A 27,511-nucleotide genomic window follows, 5' to 3' on the forward strand; every position below is an offset into this window, starting at 1 on the left:
CCGCTGAGCCAGAGCCCAACTCGGGACTCAATCTCATGCCCCTGATGAGATCATGACCTGAGCCAAAATCTAGGGTCTGACACTTAACCAACTGAGCCACCCTGGTGCCCTTAAAATTTATTTTTATGTGGCATTCTAATTTTAAGTTTTAATCTTAATACTGAAATATCCTAACATCACTTACTGATTAATCCATCTTGTGGCTGCAACCGATTTTTATTTTTATTTATTTATTTANATTTTAAGTTTTAATCTTAATACTGAAATATCCTAACATCACTTACTGATTAATCCATCTTGTGGCTGCAACTGATTTTTATTTTTATTTATTTATTTATTTATTTTTTTAAAGATCTTATTTATTTATTCGACAGAGATAGAGACAGCCAGCGAGAGAGGGAACACAAGCAGGGGGAGTGGGAGAGGAAGAAGCAGGCTCATAGCAGTGGAGCCTGATGTGGGGCTCGGATCCCATAACGCCGGGATCACGCCCTGAGCCGAAGGCAGACGCTTAACCGCTGTGCCACCCAGGCGCCCCTGCAACCGATTTTTAATATCAGTTTCCTGTTTACAATCGGGTCCATTTCTAAGGTGTTGCCCTTGGTGTTCTATTTATTTGGCCCATGCCAATTTCACATTGTTTTAATTAGCACAGTGTTATAAGGAGACTTGATTTCTGGTAGGGCAAATCCTTCCCCCTGCTGCTGCTTCAGAAATGTCAGGGCGCTTGTTTGCCCTTTGTTCTTCTGTATACATTTTAGAGTATGCTCGAAATCAAGAGGATCAAGAAAGAAATCCATTTGATTTTTTTAATTGGAATTGTATCTTTATGATGGGGGTAATACTGAGTCATCCTCCCATGAGCACAGTTTCTCTTTCCATTTATGTAGGGCTTTGTTTATGCCCTTCAGTAGTGTGTTACAGTTCTTACACCGAGATCTTGCACATCTTTTCATATATTACTACCTGCCTTATAGTTTTTGTTGGTATCCTAAATAGCTCTTAAAGTAACATTTTTTGCAGGGGCCAGGGGGGAGGGGCACCTGGCATGCTCGCTCAGTAGAATGTACGACGCTTGATCTCAGGGTTGTGAGTTCGAGCCCCATGTTGGGTATAGAGATTACTTAAAAATAACAAAATCTTTAAAACAAAATTTTAAAAAGTAAAGGCACTTTTCTTGGCTTGAGTACAGAGATGCCCTTTTATTTTCCACTGTTGATTTGTGGCCAGGCAAGCTTGTTGTTGAACGTGCTTGTGAGTCCTGATGATTTATGTAAATATTCTCTTTGATTTTCTATGTAGAAAATTAGATTTCAAACAATAATAATTTTCTTATTGCCTTAAATATTCTTATACGTTTTCTTTTTCTTGATTTTTTGCATAGTCTAGGACCTCCTTTAAAACATTGAATAGGAACCATGATGTCAGTCATGCTTGTCTTGGTCCTGATTTGAAAGAATATTCTAGTATTTTGCCATTTGGTATAATGTTTGGTTTGGGTGTGTGATAGACATCTCTTATAGGTTAAGAGAAATCTTATTCATTCCTGGTTTGCTAACAGTATTTGGAAATCTTATGCATCTTTGTAATGGTAATATTGTATTACTTCTTTAATCTATCAATGTAGTGGATTATTTTCATAGATTTTCAAGACTTAACTATCATTGCATTTCTAAGACAAATGCTACTTGGTCATCATATATTTATTTTTATATATTTAGCTGGGATTTTTTAAAAGATTTATCCATCATATACTCCCTCACTAGTACAGGATTTTATTTAACTTTAAAAACTTTGCCAATCTTGTAAAAATAATAGACCTAGTTTTAAAGTACATTTCTATTGCTGCAAGTGACGTTGAGTTATGTTTGCCAATCTCATTTGTACAAATAAAAATATAAACATAGTATTGATGTACATTTCTGTTACTACAAGTGAGATAAAGCATTTGTTCATCTATTCAAGAGATATTTGTATTTCCTGTACCATGAGCTCTTTTTTTGTATCTGTCACCACATCTTACCAATTGCATTATTAACTTTTTCCTTTATTTGTGGAGACTTTCTTTGCATATTGAGGAGATTAGCTGTTTACCTATAATCGGTGGAAATACTTTTCTTTTTTTTGCCTTTTTAAAATTTTTTGGATGAGAACATTTAAGTTCTCTCCCTTAGCAAATCTCAATTATACAGTACAGTGTTATCCGCTATAATCACCATGTTATATATCAGAGCCTAAGACCTTATTCATCTTATAACCAAAAGTTTATGCCCTTTTATCATATTGTTTCCTTCAACGCCCAAGCCCCAGCAACCACTTTCTACTCTGTTTCTATGAGTTTGACTGGTTTTTTGTTTTTTGGTTTTCTTGGGTTTGTTTGTTTGTTTGTTTGTTTTAGATCTCACACGTAAGTGATACCATGAAGTAATTTTCTTTCTCTGTGGCTTATTTCACATAGCATAATGTCCTCTGGGTTTACCAAGTTATTGCAAATGACAGGATTTCCTTTTTTTAAAGCCTGGGTAATATTCCTATATATATCACATTTCTTTGATCCATTCATCTGCTGGTGGACACTTAGGCTGTTTCATATCTTGGCTATTGCAAATAATGCTGCAATGAACAGAGGAGTATGGATCTTTCTAAGATCTGTTGTGGTGTTTTGTTTTGTTTTGTTTTGTTTTTTGTCTTTCAACTATATACCCAGAAGTAGGATTGCTGGACCACATGGTACTTATTCTATTTTTAATTTCTTTAGGAACGTCCATACTGTTTTCCATAGTGGCTATACCAGTTTACATTTCCACCAACAGTGCCCAGGGGTTTCCTTTTCTCCACATCGCATCAACACTTATTTAAATCTCTTGTCTTTTTGATAATAGCCATCCATCGTACCAGGTGTTAGGTGATATCTCATTATGATCTTCATTTGCATTTCCCTGATAATTACGTTGAGCACCTTTTCCTGTACCTGTTGCCCGTTTGTATGTCGTCTTTGGGAAACATTTTAATTGGTTCTTCGTTTTTGCTCTTGTTATACTTTGCCTATGTTTTCACCATGCCATTTTTCTATTTTTTCTATTTTTTTTTAATTTTTACATAAAATGTGTCAGTTTATATATGGTACCAAATTTATCTTTCTTTTAAAATATACCAATTTTGAGTTACACTTAGGAAGACCTTCCCCACTCAGAGGTTATAAAAGTACTTCCCTCATTTCTTCTGCCATTCTTATGGTTTTATTTTTTTATAGTTAAGTATTGATCCATTTGGAATTTATCCTAGTGTGCAATGGAATATAAGGATCCAACCATAGTTTTTTTCCCCCCCAGATTCCAGTTTTCCTAATACCATGTTTTGAATGTTCATTTTTCCCCATTGATTTTTAAGATGTCATACGTATCAAATACTAGATTCCCTGAAACCGTTCTTGCTCTCTCCCTTTCTTCTCTAATAGAAAGGGATAGCTCATTCTTCATTGATATATGGATTTATCTGTATTTTTCTCATGACCCTTTTCAATTGTGGTCTTATAGGTATTTTACATCTGTCTTATTTCTCCTACTAAATATTAAGCTCCTCAGGAGCAAAATTTTTACTAACAGTAGTTAGTAAATAAATGCTCTAAGCAAAAGAAGTAAAGAGCATTGAAGGCTCTTGTGCTATGGGGCAACTGGGTGGCTCAGTCATTAAGTGTCTGCCTTCAGCTCAGGGCATGATCCCGGGGTCCTGGGATCAAGCCCCACATTGGGCTTCTCCACTGGGAGCCTGCTTCTTCCTCTCCCACTCCCCCTTCTTGTGTTCCCTCTCTTGCTGGCTGTCTCTCTCTCTGTGTCAAATAAATAAATAAAATCTTAAAAAAAAAAAAAAAACAAAACAAAACTCCACAGGCTGCTGGCCCAGGACAAAAGGGTGCCATGTACACTGTTCCATTCTTTAAAGTATCATCCCTCCCCCCGCCCTGGGTTTGGAGTAGATATGGTGTCTGTCCAATTCCACCAGCAAGAGTGGTGGGACATGGCTAAAAAAATCACAGGCCTGTGTCCCAAGGTTGCATAATCTCTCTTGTCCAATTGCATCATGCAGAGAGATGTCAAAGCCTCCCATCTGTGTTCCATTTCTCCCAGGAGAGATCCCAGACCTCTACTCTGATGATGAAGTTGAAAACATCATAAACAGTGTGAGGAATGAGGTCAAGAGCCAAGGTCTAGTTGACAACAGGGAGAACTGCTGGAAGTTCTTTATAAATCGGGTCCGACGACAACTGAAGGTATAGAAGGATTTACTGCCCAGGGTAGGCGGACCAGAGATGGTTCATGAGAGCCTCTGCTGACATTTTGGACATAGCCATCCTTATTAATTACAGTGGGAGTGGGTAGGGAGGGTGGAGTACCCTTCTTCCCCTGAGCAATTTTGCAAGGCTGCCCTTCTCATCTGCTTCAAGGGCAGTAGCCTCCCTCTTGCCTCATGCAGTCCCAGCATTCTTAATTTCTTGGCCAGAAGCCTGGCTAGTATTGACAGGTTTTTTTTCTCCCTCTGTTGGATGTGTTTCCCAACTTTCTGGGAAATAACGAACCCAAAACCATATCTATCTCTCTATGAATATCTCCCCGATGCATCCTTGGTTCTCTCCACCCTTCTGATTTCCCAGGTGACTCTCTGTTTTTCCCCTGTGGGGAACAAGCTGAGAGTCCGCAGCCGGAAGTTCCCAGCCATCGTGAACTGCACAGCCATCAACTGGTTCCACGAGTGGCCTCGGCAGGCACTGGAGTCCGTCAGCCTCCGCTTCCTGCAGAACACAGAAGGCATCGAGGTGAGAGGGTAAAGGAGATACTCCTCGAGGTCCTCTAGACCTCAGGTACAAGGAAGTCCATGACCCGAGTTTCGTGGTTCAAGTTCGGGCTTGGATAGAGTTGTTGGAGCAAATCTTTCCACGTGGTGAGGCCATGCATGGGGTGGACCATCACCTCCAGTCTTCACGTCCAGACAGTCTCTTTATTTCCCACTCTTCGATTTCAGCCCACGGTCAAGCAGTCGATTAGCAAGTTCATGGCTTTTGTCCACACGAGCGTCAACCAGATGTCTCAGTCTTATCTGAGCAATGAGCAGCGCTACAACTACACAACTCCCAAGTCGTTCCTGGAGTTCATCAGACTCTACCAGAGCTTGCTGCGCAGAAATGGAAAAGAGCTCAGGTCCAAAATGGAGCGTCTCGAGAACGGGCTGCTGAAGCTACACAGCACCTCTGCCCAGGTCGGTGACGATCTTGCATCGCTCCTGCCTTCGGGGTGCGGACAGGGAGTGGGAGCGCCCCATTCCAGGGAACTGGAGGGATCACGGTCCAGGCCTGAGAATCATGTATGGTTTTCCAGAGGCCTCGGTGTCACCTGAAACTGTTCCAGGAGTTAAGGCTGAGCTCTCCCTACAGAAGGGGACACTGTCAGCTTCGGGTCTGGTCTGCTCCCACGTACCGATGACGGAATCCTCCGGAACACCTCTCCGCTCTTGCTTGTTACCCCTCTCCTCCTCTTCTGCTACCTTCCTTTCCTCTCCAGTCTGCTTCCCTTCCATCTTCAAAACCAAAAGAGATGAATAGTTAGGAGACATGGTTGCAGAGCTATACGAATTTTTCTTTTATTTCTTTGTATTATCTGTCAAAACACCATCGGAACCTGATTTCTTAATCCTGTCTCATTTCTTGCATTTCTTCATATATTCCCTAGTGGTTGGCCGTCAAAAGAAGGCCCCTGTTGTCCTGTCCTTGTAATATTTTTCTACTGACTCTTCCAAAGGGAGCGAGTTTATTTCAATTTCCTGTTCTTCCCTTGAGAACTGGGGGACACTTCTAGCACTTTCTCTGCCCCTGCTCATGCCCATCAGACATTGCCGGTCCCTTGATGGTCCCCTTCTCTGCTCTCTTTGCCCGCAGCAGAGGCAGCCTCTCATGAAGGTGGTGTGGTATTCCTGCATTTGCACCACTGAACTCAAGTTGTGGTCACCTTAATTCTTGGGCACCGCATGTTCCTGTAGATGTGTAAGCCTTACACTTTTGTCGCCATTTCAGAGCTTAGCCTTAGCATAACTGTTGAATTTGCTTCTTCTGACTTGTCCTGTCTCCCCAGTTGCATTTCTTGAATCATAGATACAATATGTCTAGAGGATTTCAGTTCACTTAGTGGGATGCACAAGCCCTTGCAATCTGTTCACATGGAATCTCTTCTGCTCGGGCCATTTTTCTTTTGCTTTCTGGTTCTGTTCATCTGGGCTGGCCTCTCCTGCAGGAGCAATGATTTGCCGGATGGCTTCTCTCTGCCCTGTGTCTATTATGTCCTCACTCATTGATCTTATCCTTTTGGCTTTTTTCCCTCTACATTCTAGGAGAGCTTTCCAAGTTCCTCTTCAACAATTCTAATTCAATAGTGGGTAATATTACTTCTGCTTATTATGTTTCCAGTGAAGACTTTAATTATGCTATTACATTTTTAATATCCTTCCAGCCCTTCCTCACCTCATCCTTTTCCCCTTCCAGCACATCCTGTTGCTTTTTTTTATTTCAGCCTGTTTGCCTGCAGCCGTGTCACAGACACCATCCTACCGATGATGGCAGACAGATTCCTCGATGTTTCTTCTAGATCCAATAATGCGCCATTTTCAGACCTGTGTTCCTCTTCTTAGTTTCCTAGATGTTTTTTCCTCCCTTGTTCTGTATTTCTATAAAGACCCCTTTTCTCCTTTTTCTTTATTTACCCTCAACCATAGTGAGATCTGTTCAGACTCAGTGTTTGTCCACATGTGACATGTGACAATTGTCCATGACTCTCCTCTGTGTCCATTTTGCCATGACCACACCCCTTCCCAGAGCTACAGTTGAGGCCAGATCGAGGGAGACAGATCCCAGCCAAGGCCCTAGCTGTTCACCTGGAGTGTTACCTTTGTTGTAGAAATGTAGCATCTTCTCTCCCAACACTTTTCAGTACTCTCAATCTCTGAACTTCTAGAAAACAGCATGAGATAGAATCCCAAAATGCAGTCCTACCAAATTATTTTTAACATCTGTCACTTTTTCCTCTTCCTGTCTCTCCCCCAACCTGTGGTACCCTCAGAATTCTGTCCCCTCAGCAGCCCCTGTTCCTCCCCTAACCTATCCTCTGGAAATTACTGATCATCCCAGCAGAAGACTGGTTATACCATAGGGGAACCCAGCTCTGCCTGCATACGGCTAGTGGAGAAGCCTCCCCAATCCAAGCATCAATTTTGGTTTCTTCTCCTTCAAAATTGTCTACGTCAATGGGTCATGCTTTTATCTACCCTGTCATCTAGAAACCAGGGAGTTACCTTAGATTCCTCCCCTTGTTTCAGTTAAGAGTTAACAAATTCTCTACTTTTCTATACATCTCTCAAATGTACCCCTCTTGCTGTATTCCTGTTTTCAACACCTTGATTTAGACACTTCTTACATTGACTATTTCAGCCCATCGAACTCTGCAATGTCTCCCCCATCCTGAACCTGCATTGCCAGCTACTTCTCCCATTGCCCATCAGGCCAAATACTTGGGGTTGTCCTTGACTCCTCTCATTTCTCTCTCTCACATACCCCGTGCCCAAACATGAGAAAATCGCTGTTGGCTCTAACTTCACATATTCCTAGGATCCCACCACTGTGCCCCTCCTCTGTTGCCACTCCCTGCTTTGAGCCACAGGCATCTTTAACCCAGGCAACCAGGGTACCTTTCTAGCTCGTTTGTCTGTTTCTCCTTTTGCCCCTCTTTGGTCCTTCATCAACAGGGCAGCCAGAATGATCCATTCAGAACGTAAGTCAGAGCATGTCACTTTTCTGCCCCAAACCCCGACATGGCTTCCATTTCCCTTGTTAAAATGGCGCCTGAGGCTTCTCTCCCACTGTGCTCTGCAGACTCTCAGACCTCGTCTCCCATCACCCCATACCCAAGACGTTCCTGTCTGTCAGGGCGTGCTGCTGCTTTGCTCTCTCCTCAGACAACACCAGGCCTTTGCACTGGCTGTTTCCTCCCGCTGGCTGTTCTTCCGTCTCTCATCCCATGGCTCATTGCCTCATCTCCTCCTCTTTGCTCAAATGTTACCTTCTCAGTGAATCCTACTCTGATGACCCCATTTTCACTTGCAACCCCACACCGCTGTTCTGCTCTGCTTTACCTTTGTCCCTTAGCTCTTACCCCCATCCAACATGTGATTTACTTATTTGTTACCTTTCCTTTTTGGTGTCTGCCTCCATCTGTTAGACACAAACTCCGTAAGGACCAGGATCCTTATCTGTTTGGTTCGCTGATGTGTCCAAAACAGTGCTTGGACAAAGTGGGCACTCATTAAATGTTTGTTGAATGAATGAATGAATGAATGAATGAACCAATAGATGGGTCTCCCCTGCTGTATTCTGGACACACTATCTAATAGAAATATCCTGTCAGTCATATATGCAAATTAAATTTTCTAGTAGCTGTATCAAGAGAAGTAAAAGGAAACAAGTGAATTTTATTCTAACTGTATATTTTAATTTTACATAATTATATATTTTAAGAATACATTTAATTTAACCCAGCACATCCAAAATCTTATCATTTTAGCAGGTCATCAATATATAAAAATGTTATCAATGAAGTATTTTTTTTCTTCAAGTCTTCAAAAACCAGTGTGTGTGATTATACTTACAGCACATCTTCCGTGGGACAAGCCACATTTGAGGGGCTCATTCACGACGCGGGGCTGGCGGCTGCCAACCCAGACATCACAGCCCCAGCCCAGCCTCTGTCCTGCCATTGGAGGGATCTCTGCTCAAACCACAAGCTTGAGTCTTCTCTTCTGTGGGCTTTAATGTCTTAGACATTATGTTGCAGATTCTTTGACCATTTCTAGAACTTTCAAACTGCCTCCTTGCCCATCGTGCCACCCTTTCTTCCTCCCATCTACCCCAGCACTCCTGACTGGTTGTGGTTGCCCCAGATCTCCACAGCTAGATCACATCTCCGTGTTTTTATGAGCGCCCCCGCCCCTTGTCAGCTTGTCACTGTCCACCCCTACACAGTCGCCCAGCCCCTGCTCCCAGAAGCCCTTTCTAAACTCTGAGTGGTTGTGCCTTCCAATCCCTGTGGTTCCATGCCTGAGCTATGCTTCTTCTCTTGTTTGTATCCTGCCATAACATCAGCCGTCATATAAGCTCAGAAACCAGGATTCATTGGCACATAGTAAGTGTTCTGTAAATGTGTAGATCAAGGGACATACGGGTAGGTGACGATGGCCAGACAGCCAACCAAATGAACACGGTCGACAGTCACCTACAAGCTCAGAGTGGGGGCCAGGACGGGTACCCCAGCACTGCGTACATGGTATGTATTTCCTACTTACAGATGGTTATAAGAATGATGATTCTTGTAAAAATGGTACCTTGGCTTCCTGAGTGTGATGTCAACCCTTCATCTGAAATTGTTCCTTGGGTAGAAAAAGCCTTGAGTATATCATCATAATCTTGGTAGAGGGGTGATGACTTGAATTACGTGGTACCACGATCCTGCTACCCACTTAGGATAGTTCTGGGGATTCGTAATCTCGTGTGAGTGGGCTGAGTGAATCTCACAGCTCTGGCTCACATGGACTCCAAATTTCTGTAGCAACAGTACCAGTAGTAGGAATAGTAATTAGACTGGTAAGAATGATAGTAGTTAATAATTCTGTGATCATCTGTAAGATGATGAATTTTAGACATAATTTCATGCATAGACTCAAGGGTCATAAACGTTAACTTTATTTTTCTATAACTGAATTTAACCTAGCTACAGATCCATCTTTTTCATTTAAGAGTAGAAAGTTCTTTTTTTTTTTATAAAGATGATTTATTTGAGAGAGAGAGAGTACATGAGCAGGGAGGCGGGGAGGCAGAGAGAGAGGGAGAAGCAGACTCCCCACTGAGCAGGGAGCCCAACACAGAGCTCAGGCCCACGACCCTGAGATCACGACCTGAGCCAAAACCAAGAGCTGGACACTCAGCCGACTGAGCCACCCAGGTGCCCCGAGAGTAGAAAGTTCTTAATCTTGCATTTCAAGTTGCCTTGGTCACTTCAGGTTAAAAACTCAGTCTCTGGAGGGCAGTCGGTTCACAGTCTCACTCTACTTTGGGGCTGTTTCCCTGTGAGGGGTCTTTTGCTCCTTCCCGCCTGGGTGGTGGTCGTGGCTTCAGGAGGCAGCTGGTGAGGCCACGTGGTGTGGTCTTCGGCTCTCACTGGCTCCGTGGACGGCGGCTGCTGCTGCCGGGTCTGTCTTTGCTGCTGCCTCAGGTGAGAGCTTCACAGCCGACATCCCTTCTGTTCTCTTCCTCCTCTTGGCACAGTCGGAACTCCCAGCTCTGACTCGGGGTCTCGCTCCGTCTCCTGCTGGCATCCTCGGAACCCACGGTCATCCTCGCTCGGTGTCTGGCTCATGAGGAAGAAGAGCCGTTGGGTTGACGAAATGTTCGTGAAAGGCCTATGGGCTGTCACCAATTCCCTACATATAAGATTTACTCCCCAGGTCTGTCTGTCTGGAGACTCTCCAATTCAGTTTATCCTGGGGTTTCAAATAATCTCAGGCCACCGAATTTACCTGAAGTTGACGGTTCAATAATTTACTGTGATGTATTCATTAGGACTCTTTCGGTTGCAAATGAAAAAAAAAAAAATGAATTCAAGTTCACTTCGTCTAAAAAAAAAAAAGGAAAGGGAAAAGGAAGGGGGGGAGGGGAGGGAAGGGAAGGAAAAGAAAGGAAAAGACAGGAGAGAGAGATTTTTTTTGAGATTACGTGATACATTTATCAGGATCCTTTTGAGGGCAGCTGAGCAAAATCCTGCGGAGTTGGTTTAGGCAAAACAACAACAACAAATAAAACCAAGAAAATTCAGAGACAGCACTGCGTTTGGACAGGGCTGGAGCTAGATCCTCACTACACGTCGGGTTCCAAGCAAGCCCCCTAGGCCGTGGCAACCTCTCACTCACATTCTGTGTGCTCTGCATGCCCACCGTAAGAAGGACTTGGCCTTTCCCAGGATTTTCTGCCAAGCTCCTGGATAAATGGTCCGTGGCTCTGATTGGCCTCTTCCGATCATCGGTCAGCCATTCTCCGTGACTCGGATATTCTCCTCGGCCAAGCGAGGTTCGAAGGTCAACCACTGAAGTAGGCTCTGCCCACACTCTGAGGACTCGGGGAGGGAGCGTTCCCCGAAGGAAATTCAAGCTCTGTTTCCAGAACAGGGACGAGGAGTTTTTATTAGGCAACCATGGGTCTACTACAGATGGGAAACCCCTGCATCTAAGAGGAGAGCCTACGTGAAGTATGAATTCATGTGAGAACATGGGGGTGACCAGAGGGGCTCAGAGGAGGAAGGAAAATATCTCCGGGCCTCCAGCCCTCTGCACAGTAGGGATTGGTGTTGGTGGTCCTGGGTTCTCTCTCTTCCTTCTGTGGCTCTGAGAAGGGCCTGGCAAGCTTAGCCTTTCTCTTTAGCACCATGTTCCTGGTCCTTGAAGAAGGGAGGGTCTCTCCCCACCAGCCTTTTGTCACCCCACTCAGTTGACAGTCCCCCACCCCGACGAACATTCATGGGGTTGGAAAGACTGGGGAGAGGCTGTCTTTGTTGGTTGTGACACTCTCCCTCTTCATCCTTCTATTGGGGGGGGGGGGGTATCAAGAGGAAGAGAGCCAAAGAGAGGCTCAAATGCTTTGAAGAAGGAAAAAGAAGAGGACATTGTAACATGACCCTGTTTCAACGTCCCGTTCCATTGCAGAAGAACCAAAAATGAACCGGACTGATGCCCTCTCTTTAGCTGGGTGGGAAGCGGCCTCATTCTGACGGGCCGGACCCTCTCTTTGCAGCTTAAGAGCCATAAAGCTCCCGTTCACGGCGCTGGTGATTATGTACGTGGGACCCGAGGTCACCTACCCTATGTGCAATCAGCCAAACAAACAATAACAGGGAAAAACACCACCAACAACAACCAACCACTCCAATGTTCTCAAATCTCCCAAGATTTAAAAAGGAACCAAAAGTTACTGGTGTGTTTGCTGACCGCGGTGATTCGGTGGTTCAATCATTTTGATTCCCAATTGCATCTTTGTCCTTGTGGAAATGAACTCCCTGCAGCTGAACAACGGGAGATAGAAATGGATTAACCTTCCCGCACGGGCGTGTAAGGCTCCTTCTAGGGAGCAGGCCTTCATTTGAGGTTAACAAAAAGTCTCCAGTTTCCATGAATACCCAAAATTAAACAGCATTCTCTTCCCCCCTACTCCACCCCGCCCCGCTTTCCTTTTCTTTCTTTTTGATCTGCCATGAAAAGGGAATTATCGGCAGGCAGCGTCTAAGCCTCTGTTTTATTTTTCCCCTTTTGCATTTTGCATCATAAAGCGTTCGAATCTGCTTGGCGTGTTCCAGGAGCTCTGGAGTAGTCTTCCGTTGCTGCATGGGAATGGACTGCAGGAAAATGAGAGACAGGAGGTCATCCTGCAATGGAAAGTGTACGGGCCATATTACAAAGACAAATGGCTTTTTTACTGCCCAGAGAGAAACAGATCCGAGGCTCCTCTTTGCATGGGAAAGGGCCATAAAACCAGGCCAGTGACTCTCAGACCCAGAGGTGGGCACCTGCATCTACCCAGAGGGCCTGTGAAAACCCAGATCGCCAGGCCCACCTCCAGAATTCCTGATTCAGTAGGTCTGGAGTGGGCCCAAGAGTTTACGTTTCTAGCAAGGACCAGGGGATGCCATTGCTGCTGATCCCAGGACCACACCCTGAGAAAAGCACATGCCCCCGAACCGAATGTACAGAGAAAACCAGGCCTCCTTCCCCAGCAGATCAGAGGAATAGACGGTTTCCTACGTGCTGATGTCCCCAGTACTTCCTTATTTCCTCCAAAATGCCTATGAATCCAGAGGCTGGATGGAGAGCCCCGTTGGGTTCTGGTCTGGGCCACTGGAATACTCTCTGCTCACCTGCTGTGACCCGGTCAGCTCTCTTGCAAGGATTGTGGGACTGAACTCAGACCCACCGAGGAAGAAGCTAACGTGCTCTCTTCAGAGCTCCAGCAAGGGAGTCAGCCACCCAGCACCTGGGTTTTGGCAGAGACTCAAAGAAAGGCAGAGGGGTGGGAGAGCTGCGTGGTGAGAAGAAAGGGAACGGTGGCTGGTGTGTCCCGACGGAGGCTGGTGGCTACGGAAGCTAGTGGCAGGCGCACGAGAAGTGGGCATCCTCGTGATTGTTAGGGGAGCGTGTTTGACCTTCTCTGGTCGGTCCTAAGTTGGAAGCAGGGACAAAAATTAAGGAAGGTGTCTGCTATTAATCACGTTCTGGCCACTGGGGACCAAGTGCTACTGAGGTTACTTTCTGTCTTCCTGGGTTGTTACGGAGACGGGAGCCTGACTTCCTACAGGTCTGACTTACAGACAGCAGGCTGCCTTCCTGACCTAGGGATGGTGGGTAACGGGCCGGTCTCCTGGGCCCCAGGAGGGTTATGGTTGTGGGTCAGAGTTCAGCCTTGATATAGGGTCTGGCCACGGTCTGGCCCCGCATTCAGTCTCTCCGGGTGCGTAATAGATACTTTTTATCGCTTGCTGAATTCTTGGCATACCTCACATTGGCCAGTTTCCATTAAATACGGCCTGATTTTTAGGACATGCCCACCTGTGTGGGAAGTACTTTTTTTTTAAAAAATGGTATTTATTTGTCAGAGAGACAGCACAAGCAGGGGGAGCGGCAGGCAGTGGGAGAAGCAGGCTCCCCACTGAGCAAAGAGCCCAATGCGGGCCTCGATCCCAGGACCCCGGGATCATGACCTGAGCCGAGGGCAGACGCTTCACCGACTGAGCCCCCCAGGCGCCCCTACTGTGTGGGGAGTATTATGTGAGGCACACAGGGTTTTATGAGATACGGGCACCGACGTCCGTGAGAAGCAGCCTGGGTCACGCGGGCATCACGGACAAAGAAAGGTCAGGGCATGTGTTGCTTAGAATCTTCCACCCCCTTTACTGTGGAGGGAGGAGGAAGAGGGGGTCCAGGGTCCCTCTCCTCTCCGGGTCAGGGCGCTTGGCCCCGGAGGAGAATGCGGCTTTGCACCTTCCTTCTCACCGGGAGTTGGCATTTTTCCCTGCAGGGTCAGATCCCCGGGGCCCCTCCGTCCAGAGTCCCGCTGCCCCCGCTAAGCCCCGGGCTTTCTGCTGCAGGTGGATGGCCTGAAAGCCAAGCTGGCCGCCCAGGAGGGGGAGCTGAGGCAGAAAAATGCGGACGCGGACGGGCTGATTCAGGTGGTCGGCATAGAGACGGGCAAGGTGAGCAGGGAGAAGGCTGTGGCCGACGAGGAGGAGCGGAGGGTGGCCGTCATCATGCTCGAGGTAAAGCAGAAGCAGAAGGACTGTGAGGAGGACCTGGCCAAGGCGGAGCCGGCGCTTGCGGCTGCCCAGGAGGCGCTGAACACCCTCAATAAGGTAGGAGGGTCACCTGTGCTTACGTCTCCCGGGGACCCAGACTGCGCGGTACCCTGGTGTCCCCAAGGGATCCAAGGGCAAAGTTGGAGGGCTTAGGGCGGGATCCAGCTGTCCCTGGTTTAGTCATTAAGCAAACATTCATTTATTTTTTTTTTAAGGATTTTTCTTTATTCACTTGAGAGAGAGCGCGTGAGTGGCGGGGTGGGAAGGACAGAGGGAGAGGGAGAAGCAGGGATCCCGACGCGGGACTCGATCCCAGGACCCTGAGATCATGACCTGAGTCGAAGGCAGACGCTTCACCACCTGAGCCACCCAGGCGCCCCACAAACATTCATTTAAATGTATGACATACCAGGCTCCGCCAACTACCCACAAAATCCCAGGGATGTGAGTCTTAGAACCAATCGTTACAGGACGTGCCGACCAGTCGGAGCCCCCACCACGGATGACAGAGCCAGGACCCTGAGAGGAGGACTGCCTTGCCCAGAGTCCCTCAATATTAGAGCCAGACTTAATCTCACACCCTCAGAATCCAAGTCCAGAGACCTCCTAGCTGTGTCTCCCACGGTCATTTTACCCGTTACGTACAGCAGGACACACGAGCCTTATAAAGCCCTGGGAAGGGGCGTCTGGGTGGCGCAGACGTTAAGCATCTGCCTTCGGCTCAGGGCGTGGTCCCGGCATTCTGGGATTGAGCCCCACATGGGGCTTCTCCGCTATGAGCCTGCTTCTTCCTCTCCCACTCCCCCTGCTTGTGTTCCCTCTCTCGCTGGCTGTCTCTCTCTCTCTCAAATAAATAAATAAAATCTTTAAAAAATAAATAAATAAAATAAAATAAAGCCCTGGGAAAATACTGAAGATAGGAGACGAAAACACATGTTGGCTCCAAAATATGAAAAAAAAAAAAAAACCTAGGTAATCCAAATTCGCAAATATTCAAATGTCAACAACACATAACTGTGTGTCCATCAAGTTCGACTCCTATAGGTAACCACTCGGTAGGCCAAGCGTGACTTCTGCGATGTATTCCTCAGGTACTTTTATTTGGGTTCCCTGGGCATGTGCCCCATGTCTGTGTGTCCTGGAGGGGTGCTGGTTAGGAAGAAGGACTCCTTCCTTTCCTTTTTCACCATTAAGCTGCTTTCCCGTTTGGATCACGCCCCTGAGGGGCAGGGGCAGAAAGGAAGAGAAGGGGCAGGCAGATCCGCTGGTGGGGAGCAGGTGTCAGAGGGGGACCGGAAAGCTGACCCTCTGTTGGGATGCTCACGTGGAGACCCTCCCCCACCCCCGTCCTCGGGGTCTCTCCCCTGCAGGGTGCTTTCTCTGTCCTTCACAGGGTCGGCTGGGCCAAGGTCTAAGGCCGCCTGCCTTGGCTCTGCTGAACAAGCAGCTCATCTCTGTCCACGGGGGGCACCTGCTTCTCCTTTCCCCAAACGCGCCCCGAGAGCGTCGGCACCCCACCCCTGCAGCACCCTCTCCCTCGCTCCATGGCTGGGGGCGGGGGCGAGGCAGCTGTTCTCACACATTCCAGATTTCCGAGGTTTGAGTTAGACCCCGATCCACTGGGCCACGCAGACTACGCCCCACATGCCCCCTGAGAGGCAGGGCAGGCGGGACTCAGCAGCCAAAGTCTCACGAAACTTTCTCGCTTCCTCTCCACCTTCCTGATGCTGTGACAGCCTCGGGGCAGGGAGGTACTGGAGAGACAGACACCTGCCTTCCAGAACCTCCATCTCCCACCCCACTTTGGAAGGTGGCATCTAGCGGTTTCGGGCCTAAGCACATCTAGAACGGAATTAGGAACGCGGTAGAATCCTGTAACATAGACTTAGGTGTAAATTGTGATTTGAGAGATGAGTGCATTCTAGGACTTTTTCTGAAGGTTTCTAGGATTATGCATTCTAGGATTTTTTATTTTTTAGGCCCTAAAGGTTAAGGCACTGAGGGCCTCGAAGGCCCTAAACAGACCCCCACCCTATAGCAGGAGAAAACACCAGAGTCTATACTGGGAACCCGGGTACCGTGGGGGTCCAGGAATTGGAGGGGCTGTTACGCCCCCCCTTCTCCGCCTGAACCTGGTAGCTTCTTGTGGCCCCTCACAGTGGCACCTGCTTCCGTCTCTGGGCCTCTGATGAGCCTCTGCCCCTCCCCGCTGCCCCCCACCCTCGCTCCCATCCCACCCGTATTTCAGGCTCAGACTTACCCTTCTAGATCCATCGCGCCCTTTTCTGATTCCCCAGCACGAACCACGAGACGACTGCATTGACGGACGCACGTGATGTGTTCGCTGAACGTGTCTTGCTCATAAATCAAATGCCTTTCCTAAGACCTTTTGACACAGGGGTGATATTTCCCAAAGGGAGTGGAGTTTGAATACTGGCTGTGCCGTTCACCGGATGTGGCTCTGGGTGTGATTCTTTCTCCTCTCAGCCTGTTGCCCCACCTGTGCAAGGGAGGTAAGAGTGACACAGTCCCTGTTAGGTGGTCACAAAGATAAAGTGAGATAATGTATGAAAAGTAGCTTACAGATTGTAGCCACCCACCTAAGTAATCTCTTTTTTTTTTTTTAAGATTTTCTTTATTTATTTGAGAGGGAGAGAGAGAGCATAAGCAGGGGGAGAAGCAGGGGGAGAGAGAGAAGCTGACTCACACTGAGCACAGAGCCTGACGCAGGACTCGATCCCATGACCCTGAGATCAGGACCTGCACCAAAATCAAAAGTCAGAGGCTTAACCAACCGAGCCACCCAGGTGCTGAGTAATCTTTTTGAAAACAGCAGTTTGACCACATCATCCCTCTGTTCAGAATCTTCCATTGGCTTCCGTCATACTCAGATTAAATCCACAGTGGCCCACAAGACTACCATTGTTGCCCTCCTCTGCTACACCCATAACTGGTCTTCCTCTCGTCACTCTGACCCCCCACACTGGCCTTGCTGTGTCCCAGACACCCCCACGCAATCCCACCCCAGGGCCTCTGAACAAGCAATCATCTCTATGGGAAGTCCTCTTCCCCCAAGAACCCACCCCACCCTGGTTCCCTCTGTCAGGTGTTTGCCCATAAATTACTTCTGCAGGAAACCAGTAATAAAAGCACTTATTAATTTCATAAAAAAAAATCTCTGGATATACAAGAAAGAAAATACAACCCAAGGTGAACAATATTTATAATCATGTCATAATCATAACTGAACATTAACTAAAAACTTGATACAACCATAATAATTAGGAGGGAAAGGAGGGCAGTAAAAATAGCTAAATCTTCACCCTTTAAGTAGGAAGTCACTTGCTAACATCTAAAATGAAAAATAAGGGGCTCCTGGGTGGCTCAGTCAGTTAAGCATCCGACTCTTGATTTTGGCTCAGGTCATGATCCCACCCCCACCCCCCGCCACCCCGCTGGTGACGTGAAATGGATCAGCCTGTACCACGTGTGATGAGGGCATCACTACTCTGTGCACCCACGGCCCCCAGGAGTACCCTAAAACCCTCCATGCTCCCAGAACTCTGGTGTTTCATGCCCACTTCCCTGTTTTCTCATCATTTTCAAACTTAACAATAAATCTGTAGTTAATGCATAAAGAACACCTGTAAATCAGAGCCTGGTAGTAAGTCTCTGCACGTTTTGCGTCTCTGCTTTGGCAGTTTTATTTCACTTTTATAGCCAAACTGAAATAAAGCCCGTGTAACTTTTCCTGCCTTAGTGGAGGAATGCTTTTGTTTGTAATTTCATGGCCTTTTCCCCCCCTACAAAGCTACCTAGAATTTTCTGTCTGGTCCCTGTGCATTTTTTACAGTGAACTTATTTTTTTTTTTATTATACAAGTAACATATAATGGCATTTTCATTATTAAAAATGGCACCAGGATGGCTCAGTCAGTTAGGCGTCTGACTCTTGGTTTCAGCTCAAGGTCATGATCTCAGGGTCCTGGGATGGAGCCCCACATCATGCTCCATGCTCAACACAGAGTCTGCTTGAGAGTCTCTCCCTCTCTCTCCGCTCCTCCCCCCACTCACTCTCTCTCTCTCTGTAAAATTAAATAAATAAATAAAATCTTTTTTAAAAAATGATTCAAATAGTGTAGAATACATGGGGTAGGATATAGTCACCCTCTTCTCCACTCCAGCCCCATTTCTGTCCCAAGAGAAATCCTGTAATAATCTGGGGCATATCCATTCGAGCTATTTTTCTATGCATTTATAGTTGTATAAATGCACATATAAAATATGTCATATTTTAAATATAAATGGAAAATGCCAATTACGTTCCCTCGTGAAATATGACCACTTCATGCCAGTACATACACTGAAACCTTAATGCTTCATAGGATTCTGTACTATAATTATACCCTGGTTTCTTTTAGCTATTTATCCACTGTTGAGTGTTTCCTTCTTTTTTCCCCCATTATAAATATCCCTGTACATAGATACTTATCCCATGTGCAACTATTTCTCTGGGCCAATAAGAAGTATAATTGTTTGGTAGAACAACATGGCAGGCTTAAATAATGCCTCCTCCCCCTGCTCCCCCCCCCCAAAGATACTCATATCCTAATCTCTGGAACCTGAGAATTTTGCTCCATATGGCGAAAGTGACTTAGTAGGCCTGATTGAGTTAAGGGTCTTGAGGTGGGGAGATTATCCAGGTGGGCCCCAAATGCAATGTGATGAGGGAAGCAGCATAGGGGGAAGGGGATGTGATGTGGGGACGCAAGCCAAGGAATGAGGTCAACCTCTAGAAGCTGGAAGAGGCACAGCCCCTCTCCTACAGCCTCCAGGAGGAGCCAGCCCTACCCACACCTTGACTTGAGGTCTTCTGACCTCCACAGCTGTGAGCTAATACAGCCATGCTGTTTTAAGTCCCTAACTTTGTGTTAATTTGTTACAGAAGCAATAGGAAGCTCATATCAACAATATGCTCTTTCAAAGAAAAAAAGACTTATTTATTTATTAGAGGGTACTCACGCAGGTGTGGGGGAGGGGCAGGGGGACAGAGAGATTCTCAAGCAGATTCCCCACTGAGCACGGAGGCCCACTCAGAGCTCAATCCTACGACCTGAGCTGAAATCAAGAGTCAGACACTTAAGTGACTGAGCCACCCAGGCACCCTCCCTTTTTTTAAAAGATTTATTGTTTTAGAGAAAACAATATGCTTTTTGTTTTAATAAATAATGGCCGGTATCTGTCCAAAATGGTTGTTTTTGTCTATAATTGTGAATATTGCTTTCCCTACATCCTTGCCAGTCTTAGACATTTTCACTCACTTTAACTTTTCCAAATAAAAGAGTGAAAAATTTTTCATTTTTTTTCAAATCATAGATGGTGTCATTATAATGAGGCTTGGGTATCTTTTTGAATATTTAGATTTCTTTTGTCCATTTTCTTGTAAGAGAGTTTCCCTTTTTCTTACTAAATCATAGTTTTTCTGTTATAAATGTTTATTATTAATCTCTTGGTGTGCATATATATTGTAATTTTTTTTTCCTCCCTGTCATTTGACTTTTAATATTAGCAAGTAATATAAAAAGCAGGTTTTATAATCAAATACTTTGGAAAATTCTAGAGTTTCCAAGTTAGGTGATAAGCCTGGTACTATAAGTGGTAGAGATAGCACGAGAAAATAAAACCTCAGATGAATGTGCCTTATGAACAGGGGTGTAAGACACCTGTATAAATACCAGTAAATCAGATTTACCATGCCACCCACTGGCGAGCTTTCCCTAGGTAGGATTATTCATGGAACCATCCCCAACCCTAGATCGAAGATGACAGCCTTCATCAGCATTTGGGGAGATGTCGAAATGGGACTTAACACAATTCAACATCCGTTCCTTATTAAAACGCTCGGTAAAATGGGAATACGAGGCTATTTGGATATTTAGCTAACAGATGGCAATCCATCCCAACCCAAGGACAAAACGTCCTACCCAAGGGTAGAACATGAAAGCCATTCCCATTAAGACAGAAAAGGCATAATCATGATCCCTGTCACCGTTATAAAAAAAACAAAAGTTGTCCTAGAATTTCTAGCTGATGCAATAATAACTGAAAAATAGTCGTCATGTAAATGTTATAAAATACCTGTTATAAAAAAAGTAAGAATAAAAGGGAAGAGTTAAGGGCCCATGACAAAATAATTTACAAAAATTTATAGCTTTCTTAAAATCAGCAGAAGCCAGTTGGAAAATATATTTTAAATTAGCAGTCAAAGCACAAGATACAAATAAGCGAATATAAATGTGTTGAAACATTGTGAAGAAAACTGTACATCTTTGTTGAAGAACATAAAATAAGGTATGACTAGACAAATATATATACACACCAAGTCTAAGTATGGGAAGAGTCAGTATCACAAGGACGTCCCCTCTCCTCAAATAACTTAAAAGTCAGATGTAAATCAATAATTTACCTCCAGTTTGATTTGTGGTTGACTTGTGTCTAACGTCTTTAAAAGTTCATTTCGTTTAAGCCACCGTAAAAGATTCAATGACCTAAAAGTCCAGCAGTATGGAGTGGGCAAAAAAAAATTGTGGCTCATCTAAATGAGAGAAAACTGCATGCTTTAGTTAAACCCATGTTTTACAGAAATAATGCCATTGAAAATCTCAGGTATAATTTTCAGTGAAAATCAGATTCAAAAAATAGTATAAACAGCTATTGATATGTGTATAATTTGTGTGTGTGTGTGTGTGTGTGTGTATACACGAATAAGCCAGATACATATTCTTTCCTATATATTCATATTCATATATATATATATACACTCATTATCTTTTCTGTGTCTGTTAGTCTCTATGTCATGTGTGTATATATACAATGCGTGTGTATAAACGTGCTATGTGTATGTGGGACGTGTAAGTTTGTATACGTGATATATGCATGTCTATGATGTGTGTATATGTGACACGCATGTACATATCTGACATACAGGAGTGTGCGTAAGATACATAGATGTGTATACTTACGACGTGTGTGTATATATATGACATAGGTTTATATATATAACTCACGTTTATCTCTGGGTGGTAAAATTAGGAGTGATTCCTACTTTCACCGTTATCTTTGCTAAATATTTCATAATAAATATTCTTTTAATAAAAGGACAAAACAGTGTTACCTTGTAAAACAGTTAACAATAAGAAAGAAATGGAACAATGAAAGAACTAGAAAAATTATAAATTCAGATCAATTTTAATATATGTGAAAGATGCTTCTAAGCAGAAAAACATAGGGTGATATCATGATATCGTCTGGAAAAGGATGATTAAATTTGGCTAAATAATAATTAAATTTCTGTATACCACAGAATATCATAAACAGGATTTTTTTAATTTAGAAAGAAAGGAGTTAATTTCCTTAGTATGTAAGCACTCTTAAAAATGGGTCTGGAAATCCACCATTTGTCTCCCCTCCCACTGACTCCTGGCCCTTCCCCATTTTGTTTTCTCCGTGACCTGGGAGGCTGGCTTGGGTGGTATCAGACACCCTCCCTCGCACTCCCTTGCCCTCCCTTTCTCCTCCCTCTCCATCCTTCCCTTTCCCTTCCTCTCTCTCCCCGTCCCTCTCCCACTTCCTCTCTTTCCCTCTCTTCTCTCTCACCCCGTTCTTCCAACCACAGCTTCCAGGGATAGAAACAGAAGCACCCCGGCCCCACCCAGCCCAGCTGCTACCAGCCCAGGGTAGGGCACTGTCTCTTTACAAGTAGTTCCTTCTGTTAGTTCCCCTCAAATTAGCCAGTACGTGGTATCATCTTTTTGGCCTGCGGGGATGCTAACTAATACAGTAATCAAAAATAAAAAGATAGGGGCGCCTGGGTGGCACAGCGGTTAAGCGTCTGCTCAGCTCAGGGCGTGATCCTGGCGTTCCGGGATCGAGCCCCACATCAGGCTCCTCCGCTGTGAGCCTGCTTCTTCCTCTCCCACTCCCCCTGCTTGTGTTCCCTCTCTCGCTGGCTGTCTCTATCTCTGTCAAATAAATAAATAAAATCTTTAAAAAAAAAAATAAACAAAAAGATAAACAGCCCCGTAGAAATGGAGGCAAATGTCAATACCCAACCATTCACAAAATAAGAACCTCAAATTGCTTAAAAACATGGAGGAAAAAATGCTTAATATCACTAGAACATATGTATATGCACATACATGAATTAAACCAATGTTATCCCATTTTCAGCCTGTCAAATTGAAAAAAAATTTTTTTTTCTTATAGCGTGACCAANACCATTCACAAAATAAGAACCTCAAATTGCTTAAAAACATGGAGGAAAAAATGCTTAATATCACTAGAACATGTGTATATGCACATACATGAATTAAACCAATGTTATCCCATTTTCAGCCTGTCAAATTGAAAAAAAAATTTTTGTTTTCTTATAGCGTGACCAGTGCTGAATGGGAGCCAACGTAAACTTTCTCAAACACTGAGAACGGGAATTGGAATTTCTGGGGCAGCTGATAGCATGTACAGAGAACACTTAAAACATGTGCCCTGCTCTTTGACCTGCCAGATCCACGCCTAAAGATCTAATCTAAGCTTTTCAGAAAGATCTGTGTAGAAGAATGTGCCACAAAGCATTGTCCGTACGGCGAAGTTGTGGAAAGGTTTCCAGAAATTGAATGCTTGACATCACTTGTGGTCCATCCACCCGATGGTATACCGACTTTAAAAATTCTATTCGAGAAGAGCAACGAGCGATGTCCTCTCATGCCTCTTTTTAAAGCTGCTGCCTACGCTAGCTCCAATGTGTGTCCCAAACCCAGTCACCTGTCACCATCTCCACTGTTGAGAGTCCCGGCCCCGGGCTGGCTCAGTCTCCTACCTGAACAACTGTGCAGCCCGCCCTGCCGCAGTGGGGCCAGCCCCAAGAAGCTCTCAGAGCAAAACCACATCATTTCACTCCCTGCCCAGAACCCTCCAGGGGCTTCCCCACGACGTTAGAATGAAATCAAACTGCCCCCTGGAGCTCTGATCCTGACCAGCTCTCCTCCCCCACCTCCACGACCCTCCCAATCCCACTCATCAGAGAAGGAGAAATTTGAGTAAAAGCTTGGAGAAGAGCGAATTCGTCAGGCAGACAGCTGGGAAGAGCAGTCAAGGTCAAGGCAGCAGGGAGAGCAAGAGCCTCATGGCAGGAGTGGGGTGGAAAAACCAAGCATCCCTGCTGTTGCCTCGCTCAGAATCCTGTCTGCCTTCTGAGAACTGTGTCTTCCATCCTGTGTTCCTCTTGGCAGAACCCTCTCAGCCCGCCCTGCCATGAATTGGCTATAGGAGCCCCACCTAACTAAAGATTATTTCCCGGGACATTTTTTAAAGATTGATTGGTTGGTTGGTTGGTTGGTTGATTGATTGATTTAGAGTGAGCATGCAAGCAAGGGGAGGTGCAGAGGAAGAGGGAGAGAGAGAATCTCAAGCAGCCTCCCCACTGAGCGTGGAGCCCAATGCAGGGCTCAGTCCCAGGACCCTGAGATCATGACCTGAGCCTCAACCAAGGGTTGGCCATTTAATCAACTGAGCCACCCGGGCACCCCCTCCCAGGACATGTTTATTTCCACTTGCATTGGAGAAAAAGTCTCCTCCTCTTCTGGTTGCAAAACCATGGCCGTGACCTTGAGCTGCCGACCCCCATTCGTTCTGGGGGATTGCTGGACTCCCGTGTTGATGAGCATTTGCATGCCAGTTTCCGTTGGAGGCACTAGGGTGACAGTGACTAGCAACACGGATGAGGTCCCTACTCATGAAGGAGAGGGATATGCAGATTCAATAAGGAAAAAAGTGGTGGTGATTTCTGATGGCCCTGAGTTCTCTGCAGATCATCAGGGTGCTGATAGGAAAAGATGAGAAGGGGAAGCTGACAAGAAAGTCTTTCTGAGTGGGCAGTGTCTGAATTCTGAACTGGGATCTTGACGGATGAGAAGGGATGAGCCATGCAAAGGGCTTAGCAGGAACGGTTCCAGGCAGGGGTCCTGAGGTGGGGACGAGCTTGGCAATCAGTGAGCTGGAAGGAGGTGACCGTGGTGAGAGCTTAGTGACAGACGGAGACGGTGGCACAAGGGGAGGGCAGAGGGGTAGGTCGTGTGCCTTCCACACGAGGAAACTGCTCTGCAAAACAGAAGCGTGTGCAGGGAGAAGCAGAAACGAGAGAAGGTCTGGAAAGCCCGTAGATGCCCAAAACACAGGTCCCCTCGTCCTTACAGCCAGCTCCCAGCTCATCGCCTTCAGACACTTGAGCGAAAGTCCCCTTCGTACTTGCTCTGGGTCTTCTGTCACTACTACCAGAGGGGCTGTGAGTAATTTACCGAGAGAGAGGAATATAGAAAAGACTGGAAGGAATTACGTAGAAATATTAACAGCGACGTATCTGGGGGCTGTGGAATGCCGTCTCATCTCTGTACGTTTTTATATTTTCTTAATTCAGGACGTTGAGCATGCTGAACTTACCGGGTTTAAAATCGCGGGGTTTTGTTTCTTTTCTGACTCTGCCTCCTCTGCCCCAGGGGAGGCCACCCCCCCCCACATGTATGCTGTCCTTCCATCCCCTCTGGTGAGTTTTCATGACCAAGTGTGAAAACAGTTTGAGAAGCAAGGAGCTTCTTCCCAGGTGCTTCCATTAGATGCGAGAAGTAATCCCCGCCCCGTCCCATTTGTAGATTTCCAGGCCCTCTCGGAGCACATCTTTGAAATCAAGACTTTTCCCCCACTTCCAAAATCAGCCCCCCCAAAACAAGTGCTTTTGAGGTCAGAGGCTTCTCACGGATGGTCGCCACAGACCTTAAGTCAATTTCACACGCATTTAAGACAAAGGTTTGCTGCCGGATGAGTGCGTCCCCCTGCTCCCAGTTTATAGATGGACACACAGAGGCCCGGAGAGTCGAAGTGACTTGCCAAGGCCGTTCAGTCGTATCTTGCTGGTGCGAGTGACGCTTGGAGCAGAGGACGACCCCACGTCTAAGCAGGGGCAGTGACCACGCCTGGCTTTCGGTCTGCATTATTTCCTGGCGGAAAATGTCACTTTGCTATCAGGACAGTCGAGTGTAGTTAGAATTAAGCTCATGGAACAAAGCAGTTTAATTAAAGAAAAACAAAATTTGTTGGGTTGCAGGGCTAGTCTCTTCAATCCAAGATGGGAAATTAATTTATAATAACCTTATCTTTTATTCATAGCCTGCTGCCTATTTCGGCGTATTTTTCTATTGGTGTCCTTCTATTTTTCTGTTGAATGTGAAATAATTGTGTTTCTAATGGGCCGTGAGTCGGTTAAAGAACTGAACAAACAGCTGAGTCTCGGCTGGCCATTCGGGGGGAGACCGAAGCCACTGGGGAGTAGCTCTGGCTTCCTTCGGATGAATCATGACATTTAGAATTCAGAGGGGCTCCGCGGGCTTCAAAGCAGCCCTTTCGGAATGATCATCCTGGAGCCCAAGTCCATTAGCGGCCGAGGACAAAGGAAGCCCTTTCGTCTTTCCCTACCCACCTCCTCCTCTCTCCGCAGACCAACCTGACCGAGCTGAAGTCGTTCGGGGCCCCGCCTCCGGCTGTCAGCAACGTCAGCGCCGCGGTCATGACCCTCACGGCCCCCGGGGGCAGGGTGCCCAAGGACCGGAGCTGGAAGGCCGCCAAGGTCACCATGGCCAAAGTGGACGGTTTCCTGGACTCCCTCATCAACTTCGACAAGGAGAACATTCCCGAGAGCTGCCTCAAGGCCATCAGGCCGTACCTGCAGGACCCGGAGTTCAACCCCGAGTTCGTGGCCACCAAGTCGTACGCGGCCGCTGGCCTCTGCTCCTGGGTCATCAACATCGTGCGGTTCTACGAGGTCTTTTGCGAGGTGGAGCCCAAGCGCCAGGCGTTGAGCAGAGCCACCTCGGACCTCACGGCCGCCCAGGAGAAGCTGGCGGCCATAAAAGCCAAAATCACAGTAAGTGAGGCTGGGGCCCCCCCACCNACAGTAAGTGAGGCTGGGGCCCCCCCACCCCCCACCCCGCCGGGCAGCCTTCGGTGCCAATGACACATGCCCCCACATCCCAGCGCCCAAGTGTCCCGATTTTTAAAAAGAGGCAGGAAAACCAAAGTGGAATCAAAGCTCCAGACTTTTCAGTTGAGGCCCCTTTCGCTCTTTCTCAAATACTCCGCAGTCCGTGCGAGACAGATCCGGCCGACCGTTGGTTTTACATGATCTGCACTGTTCTATGGAAGCTTCTAGAAGCAAGTAGTACATTGTGGCTTGGGGGGTGGTCCCTTGACCATAAATGTAAAACGGTGAGGGTCATTAGCTTTTATTAACCTCTCGGTGATGTTTTGATGAGATCTGCCTCTCTCCCGGGGTGGGGGCGGGGTGGGGTGATCGTGGATTTATACCTGGTTGAGAGAGAGTCCCCCTTGATCCTCACCTTTGCCTTTAAAATGCATACAACCTCCGTCCTCCTCCTCCCGCTCCCCGTGCTCTCACACACAGGCGCCAGCTCTGGTGATCGGTCACAGCTGTGGTCACGGTCAATCCAAAACTCTTCCTGGATCTTTCCTTTCTGCTCACGCATTCCAGGCAAATAAGACCCTTGCAGCAAATCGGTCGTGATGGTAGAAAGGGCTTTACAGATGATGAGAAGAGAGATGGCAGACATGCCACCTGCTTCATGTGACACGGGTGTATTATTGATTACCAGATTAAATTCTGTGGCTGAAGGCACTAGCTCAAAGACTCTTCCACCGATCCCTCTCTCAAGAAAAGAAACTTGGGCAAAGCAGCTAATCTCTCAGGGCGTTGGCTTTATAAATCCAGATGTTCAGGGGCCTGTGTACTTCAAACAGGTGATGATCACCTGAACAGTGGCCTCTTCAAGGAACACCCAGGGCAGAACCCCGTCACGTCACGTCCCCATGGCTGATTTTCAAGGGCAAAGGCCTCCTGATAGCTGTCGTGCTCTACAGTCACTCCCAAAAAAGTGTTTTAAGAACTGCATTTTCAAAGTTTTGTTTTTTTTTTTTTACTCAAGTTATTTTAGCTAAAGGAACATTTGGTGCAAAGGGAATGTTTTC

General features: G+C 46.2%; 1 protein-coding gene across 1 annotated transcript in view; it reads left to right on the forward strand.

The window, feature by feature from the left end:
• Nucleotides 1-27,511, forward strand: part of DNAH9 (dynein axonemal heavy chain 9) — a 1,064,222-nt gene that overhangs the window by 906,561 nt on the left and 130,150 nt on the right. Inside the window, exons 42-46 of the mRNA XM_034647281.1 lie at nt 4,128-4,270; nt 4,652-4,813; nt 5,020-5,253; nt 14,220-14,480; nt 25,968-26,393. Of these exons, the coding sequence (XP_034503172.1) occupies nt 4,128-4,270; nt 4,652-4,813; nt 5,020-5,253; nt 14,220-14,480; nt 25,968-26,393 (1,226 nt within the window). The remainder of the gene's footprint in view (nt 1-4,127; nt 4,271-4,651; nt 4,814-5,019; nt 5,254-14,219; nt 14,481-25,967; nt 26,394-27,511) is intronic.

The sequence above is a fragment of the Ailuropoda melanoleuca genome, chromosome 17 (assembly GCF_002007445.2).
Source record: "Ailuropoda melanoleuca isolate Jingjing chromosome 17, ASM200744v2, whole genome shotgun sequence".
NCBI lineage: Eukaryota > Metazoa > Chordata > Mammalia > Carnivora > Ursidae > Ailuropoda > Ailuropoda melanoleuca.